At 36.6% G+C, this 6,986-nt stretch overlaps 1 protein-coding gene across 1 annotated transcript; it reads right to left on the bottom strand.

Annotated features, from left to right (window-relative positions):
- Positions 1 to 216: 216 nt before the first annotated feature.
- Positions 217 to 3,947, bottom strand: LOC106436521 (DEAD-box ATP-dependent RNA helicase 14-like). Its single transcript, XM_048775637.1, has 9 exons — positions 3,766 to 3,947; positions 3,287 to 3,589; positions 3,070 to 3,192; positions 2,804 to 2,872; positions 1,929 to 2,198; positions 1,489 to 1,839; positions 1,124 to 1,401; positions 730 to 1,032; positions 217 to 638 (listed from the first exon to the last, which is right to left on the bottom strand). Exons 2-9 carry the CDS (start codon positions 3,575 to 3,577, stop codon positions 494 to 496), a joined length of 1,830 nt encoding a protein of 609 aa, XP_048631594.1. The 5' UTR covers positions 3,578 to 3,589; positions 3,766 to 3,947; the 3' UTR covers positions 217 to 493.
- Positions 3,948 to 6,986: the final 3,039 nt, after the last annotated feature.

Here is a 6,986-nt window from a genome sequence, read left to right as displayed (position 1 = left end):
TTATCATCAAAGTACAGAAGACGCACTCTTTCCGTTAAGCTCACCAAACTTCATTTTTTCTTTCGGAAGGCTTTTTCTTCTTTTTGAAAATCAATATTAGAAAACGTAAACATCACTTTTGAATAAGTAGTCCCTTACAAATCTAACAGGTTAGTTAAATAAGTTGTATTAAATAGGGAAAATGAACTGTTTGGCTTCTCTCTGACCAGGAATAAATTGCAGTTAACCAAAGCCAAAACTGAATCAAAAGAAACACAACATTTGTTTTTGACATATAAAAAGCTAAAAGAAGCATACCATATCTAACAACAAATTCGGCGTATCAAATCTGCGAAAGTCGGAGCATAACACATAAGGAAATACATAAGAAAACAAACAATTCTAGTTTTACACGTCTTTTGTTTTCAACGTAACGCTCTTCATCGGCCAAAAATAATAATGTCATATGATGTAAGAAATATTTTCCCAATAACACCTTCACGTGTTTGCTCATTTATCTGTGCTTCAACATGGCCTCGTGGAAGCTGCGAGGAGGAGATCCATTGGAAGACGGTGGTGGAACTCTGTTGAATCGCTCTGGGCTACGACTCCTTTCGCGCTCTCTTCCCCATCCATTACTGCTTCTGCTTCCCATTCCACTAAATTATTATACAAATCTCAAAGTCAGAATCGTATACTTTCTTCTGTAACCGACAAAATCAAAAGTTATATCTTGTTTTTATCATTTACCTGTCACGTGAACCGAAGCTGCTACCTCTGCCACCATAACCAGAGTCTCTGCCACGACCTCCAGAAGGAGGACCCCAACGGCTGAATTTGTTCATTCCACCACCACGTGCAGCCATTTCGCGGATCTGAGGAGGAACTTTCTGGTCTGCTCCTTCCAAGATCTTGATCAGATCCGAAGCATGCTTCGAGTCTTGATCGCCAAAGAATGTGAATGCCTGACCAGTCGCTCCAGCTCTTCCTGTTCTTCCGATTCTGTGAACATAGTCTTCCACTCCATTGGGGAAATCATAGTTTATGACCGCCCTGTCATTCCAGCAATTTTGTGTTATCATGTTGTCTAATAAGAGAATTCGAATTCTGTTAAATAAATATTACACGGGATATATATATATACCTGATGTCCTTGACGTCCAGTCCACGAGCAGCAACATCAGTTGCAACAAGAACCGGAGTCCTGCCACTGCGGAATTGATTCAGAACACTGTCTCTCTCAGGCTGCGACTTGTCTCCATGTATAGCAGCAGCTCCAAATTGGCGGGTTATATTGCGAGTTAGCTGGTCACACATCCTTTTGGTTGAGCAGAATATTATCACCTTTGATCCTGGTTCCTGAGACCTCAATATCTGCTCTAACCTCCTCTGTTTCTCCATCGTTGCTACCACTTCAATGTGCTGTGTCCAGAAAAAGCAGATTCATTTTTTTTTTTTGCTTAAATGGTCAGCTGAATCAAATAGCAATGGTATCAAGGCAAACCATACCTGCGTGATCGACTTGTTAGCCACAAGCTCGTCAACATTGCCAATGTTGACCTGAGCAGGGTTAACAAGCAAGTCAGCTGCAATTTTCCTGACTCCCTTTGGCCATGTAGCTGTGTACATAAGCGTTTGACGCTTAGTGGGAATCTCTTTCACAATCTTCCTTATCTGCGGTTCGAAACCCATGTCCAACATTCTATCAGCCTCATCTAGCACAAGATAAGATACTTGGCGCAGACTAATTCTCCTCATCTCAAGGATATCGTTCAATCGTCCAGGAGTCGCTACCACTATATCTGCTCCTCTTTCTAAATCCCTCAGCTGAGGACCTTTTGGTGCACCACCATACAAGCACTGAAACATATAGATAACAAAAGCACTACATTAGAGTACTAAACAAGTAGCACGTTGACAAGTTCCAAAAATCAATGACGTTTACTTACCGTACAGGAAATTCTTGACGACCTCCCAAATTTAACAGCTTCATCTTGGATTTGTGTGGCCAGCTCCCTCGTTGGAGACAACACCAAGATTGTTGGGCCCATTCTCGAATCATTCCGGATGCGTTGAAGATGCATGAAGGCAGGAATCAAGTAACCCAAAGTTTTTCCCGAGCCAGTTTTAGCAATGGCTACTATGTCCCTACCTTGCATGGCAATTGGCCACGACTGAGCTTGAATCGGGGTTGGAGCAGAGAAACCTGCACTGAGTACCTACGAAAGCAGAGAACCAGGAGGCCCTATGAGAAGAGGAGTACCAAAATTCTATTTGGCTTATGGAATGGTGGCTCATGTCAGAAGAAGCACCATCCCCCATTTGCAGGCGGCAAAAGATTACTGATGAAACCTGCAGCAGGAGGACGCCTTTTCTTCTGTCTGGACCCGGTGGTGAAATGAATCATCACACCGTTAACGGGGCCGGTCACAAGCTTGCATGATTTTGGAAGTCCTTCCAAAAAACAAATTGGTCCGCCATAAAGGCCACTCCAACTATTTTGCAAGGACCTCAAAAAATTAGTACAGTGTACGACATTAGCTCCTCTGAGGAGGAAACATCGCACCTGGGGAAAACAAAAAAAAAAGAGAGAGAGAGAGAGTGCATACGAATAAAGTTAGACTCTAAATGTTAAAACTAAGGTGATAGTAATATGGTAACAAAATAAGTCTAATATTAGGCCAACCTAGCTAGCTCCATATATTAGAACACAGCATAAAAATCGACATAGATCCAAGAGCTAATTGGTAGAGATGCACAACTAAGAAACCAAGTTTGAGGATTGATTAGTCCTATTCAATTTACTAGAAAAATAAATTCATACCTTACGCAGAAGCTCAGGAGGAAAACCAGTAGTTTCAAAGGACATAAGAGGTGGTGGAACTTGGCCCCCCTAAAGAAAGGAGTGAAAAAAATATCAGTTACAGTTTTAGCAATTAATATAAAGATATATATAATCTAAAGTAAGCTGCTTGAGATGAAGATAGCGAAAGATATGTTATTACTAAATGAAAAGAAAGGTTGTGCAGGAAGAAAAGAGGCGGGTCTAGCAAAAATATAAAAGATGTGTGTGTGGGTCCAGATACTTACACTGACAGTAATTTCGTGACGGCGGCAATAGGCATCGGGGGAAATATCATTTGCTAGAGCTGATGATGAAGGAGGAGGGGGGGAGGAATTCCCAAGTCCATTAGCAGCACCATTCCTGGCAACCTATAACATTATAGTTGTTGAGAAAGATTCACAAGAAGTTTTACAAAAAACAAACAAGAAAAAGTAGCTCATTAAATCTGGAGCCAGAATCAACCTTAGGTCCACCGTTACCGTAACCGTTACGGTACAGAACATCATCCTTGGCAGCAGGGACATAGCTAGGTATGGAAGAAGTGTGGTGTTGAACCAGAACCTGAACGGAGGAGCTAACAGAGAGCAGCTTGGGAGGGTGAGAGGAGGTGGCAGGTCTCTCGTACTGAGTAACGTTGGTCTCAGGATTCCAAAAGTACAAGTAGCCAGTAAGATCATCGACAAGACCCTTCCAAGGCTTGGGAAGAGAATGATCCTCAGATGCGTAACGGACTGCAGAAGCGGTAGCAGCCATACCAACCAATCACTGCAAATGAATGAATGAATGAAAAGAGAGATGACATGTTCGTTAACCCCCAAATATCAAAATTCAAAAGATAGAATCTATCACAATCTCACAGATCTGGATACAGCTAAGAAGAATCAATCTGGATACAAATAATATACACTGAAGCAGAAAAGGGAGGACGGCTAACAAGTTACCTGGATTCGTTAGAGAAAGTGAATGGTCAAATAGATCCAAATCGGAGATACTCTTTTTTTTTTTTTTTCCTCTCTCTCTCTCTCAAAATCTACGACGCCCACGAACAATGAAGACGCGTAGAGACGAGACGAGAGAGAATGAGTGAGGATTGCGAAGCGAAACGCGTTCCGCTAGGTTTTTATAAACCAAAGCATTCTCTCACAAACCAGAAATATCTATTTGTCAAAGTCAATAAACGAGCCCCGCTTCCTTCTATTTTGGGCCTTTGTCTGGACCCAAAGCCCGTTCTCTATGTGGATGCTGAAAGAAAAAGCCCACGGAACCAAAGGGGACTACAAGAGACTAAAAACAAGAGGAAAACAAGATCGTTGCTATGTTAGGTTTTGCAGGATAATGAGATGGTTCTGCCAAAGGGAAACTTGTTTTCCAAGGGTTTGGCCGAATTTAACGAATGGGAAACACATTGTAAAGTCAACATATATCTTTTTATAAAGATAATTAAAGCTGACCAAGGCAAAGTAAAGACAAAACCCATGAATCAAAAGAAAAGATGGACAGTTCTTGAGACATTTCTAACATTTGGACGTCACTTTCTCGTGGATCTGTACATTATCCACCACATTGCAATTTATATATATATATCAGATATTATGTTGACACACAAACTGGCTGTCACACTCTCTATATATATTTAAGAAACTATTTATTGTTTTTACTGCATCCCCTATATACTAAAGCGCAAGTCGCCTGACCAGTCAGATTCTGCCACATATTTATTATTCAATTTCTATTTAAAAAAATACTAAATTAAATAAAGAATTCTGATACAAGCAGTTTATTTGCAGTTAGATAAAAAAATAAAGTAATGATAAAAACAAAAACAAAAAGCAAAAATCGTTTTATTTGTCTCAAGACTATCAACCGTTTCAACCACTATCTCCACCTTCTTCTCATACACTACGTCAACTTCTACAAATAGTTTAATTTATTCCACGAAAACATAGCAGCTGATGTTCATATTTGTTTTCTCTGAGAAAGATGTTCATATTTGTTTTCTTTGAGAAAGATGAATCTTCAATCTTATGGGGACTGTAAAGATTTTGAAGCGGTAGAAACAGTCATTTAAAAAAACATAAGTGAAAGTTATAGATGGCTTTGGGAAATACCTTGGTATCCATTGATTGGTGGTGCCAACCAGTTTATTTTTGTTTAGGAAATGAGTTAGTACCGAATCTTTTTTTTATTCTCAACATTAGATTATTTTTTGTTGTGTAATTTTGATTCATTTCTATATTTTTACTTTTCTTGCAGAGGAATGGTTCTTCCTCAAACCAAAATGGCTCCACTACAACCGAAGATGAAGAAGCTGGCAACACCATTTCATCTCTTTTTTTGTTTTAGAGTTATGTTCCGATTAAAGTTGATGAGAGTTCATGAAGAATGGATGAGAAGATGGACTCCAATTTACCAAGAGATCTCAATCCACGTGCTGCTCATGATTTGATTAATATGTCAGATGCAAAACCTTGATTAGTATTTTCTTTTTCTTTTCTCTCTTTGCTCTTTAACTATCAAACAATGCTGAAAACTCTTAAGATTGATAAATTTTCAATAGTATTTTATATAATGACAAATATCATGGGTAGTTTATATATATATATATATAAGCATGTACTGGTCGAGGCTATTCTGTTTACATCTATAATATTATATTATATATTGGTCAATTAATTATAATACCTAAATTATGTAATATTCTTCTTAGTATTTATTTTACAGCATAGTTAAAATATCATATTTTCATCCAAACAATCCTTTAATTAATTGTTCAAATTAAATTTCATGTAAAATCAAAATTGATTTTTATGGTCACACAATTAAATTGAACTAAATGAAGGGCTTTGTTATTAATTTATAGATAAAAGAAAACTAGCTCTTAATGGAGAAGAAAATTCTCAAATGTGATTATTATAGAACGCAAGCATTATCTACAAATATTACAATACATGGAAATTAACATCTGACAATCAATTTTGCTACAAATCATACTATTTTTAACATAATAAATCAATAATTATTTTCCTGTACGTAGTACGGGGTAGTATACTAGTTTAGTTATAAGTGTAGCTTCAGATTAGGATAAGATATTGAAGACGAAAGTATGAAGAAACATTCATTCGTTACGTATATAGAAATTGTTGTTCAAATTCAGTCCAAATTACAAAAGTTTGTGCTAAAATTAAGTTAAAGAACGACAACAAGTTAGTTTTTCTGTCATCTGTAAATTAAAATTAACAACTGAAAGTAGCATACAAAAGAGTTCAAAGCCGACTGATACAAAAGAACGACAACAAGTCATGCAGATTAAATTTCAGTAACATTTATTTTCGATTAAATTTCAGTAACATTTATTTTCGATACCAAAAATCAATATTAGAAAAAGGATTGCAACACAAAAAAAAGCATTTGATTCGTATATATATTCTTGGATACTCTAGCTTTGCTTCTTTTTTTAGCACCTTATCCTATATACTCCATAGTTTTACCCAAATCAGAGCAAAGAATCCAACTTCAAAGCCTTTTGTTTACTCTTTGATTATATTTAGTGAGACATACGAATAGATATAAAGTACCTAAAAGTAAATGACAGAATCCATAAAACTCTATGGCGTGAGGGGAAGTAACATTAGAATCAAAGCAAAGTAGCAAACAAAAAGTGATCTAGGTTTTTTTCTCGATCAATATCTCTTAGTAGTAAGCTTTTTTTTTTTAAACATCTCTTCGTATAATAAAACTCTAAAAACTCAATTGTAGTCCAGTGATCATCGATCGTTAATGTGTTGGTTTAGGCTTTTTTCACATATAATAAAAAAAAACATAAAATATTACCATAGATACATCACTTTATCCAAATATCAATTTTTAATAAAATTAAATCAAGAATAATTTGATTAATTCTCTTAAAATTTACAATTTTTAATAATACAAATTAGTAATGATTTTTCTTTTAAAAAACATGGATTTTAATGGAGGGAGTACTTACTTCATAGTAGTAGCGTAGAAGGTCGCTACATTAATTCTAAAACCATTCTTCTACAATAAGCCACCAAAAAGGTATATATTCTTGTAGATTTCATTAAATTGTTTCAGAAGCAAAGAAGTTGATACCCAATTAACAATGGTAAGTAAGGTAGGAAAATCGAGTATTTAATGGCTAGCC

The sequence above is a fragment of the Brassica napus genome, unplaced genomic scaffold (genome assembly GCF_020379485.1).
Source record: "Brassica napus cultivar Da-Ae unplaced genomic scaffold, Da-Ae ScsIHWf_955;HRSCAF=1350, whole genome shotgun sequence".
Lineage (NCBI taxonomy): Eukaryota > Viridiplantae > Streptophyta > Magnoliopsida > Brassicales > Brassicaceae > Brassica > Brassica napus.
This window is presented reverse-complemented; position numbering and strand designations above follow the sequence as displayed.

Coding starts and splice junctions, on each gene's coding strand:
- LOC106436521 (XM_048775637.1), bottom strand. CDS start 3,577: ATGGCTGCTACCGCTTCTGCAGTCCGTTACGCATCTGAGGATCATTCT. Junction 1,402..1,488: donor CTAACAAGTCGATCACGCAG/GTATGGTTTGCC, acceptor TTCTGGACACAG/CACATTGAAGTGGTAGCAAC. Junction 639..729: donor AGCTTCGGTTCACGTGACAG/GTAAATGATAAA, acceptor ATAATAATTTAG/TGGAATGGGAAGCAGAAGCA.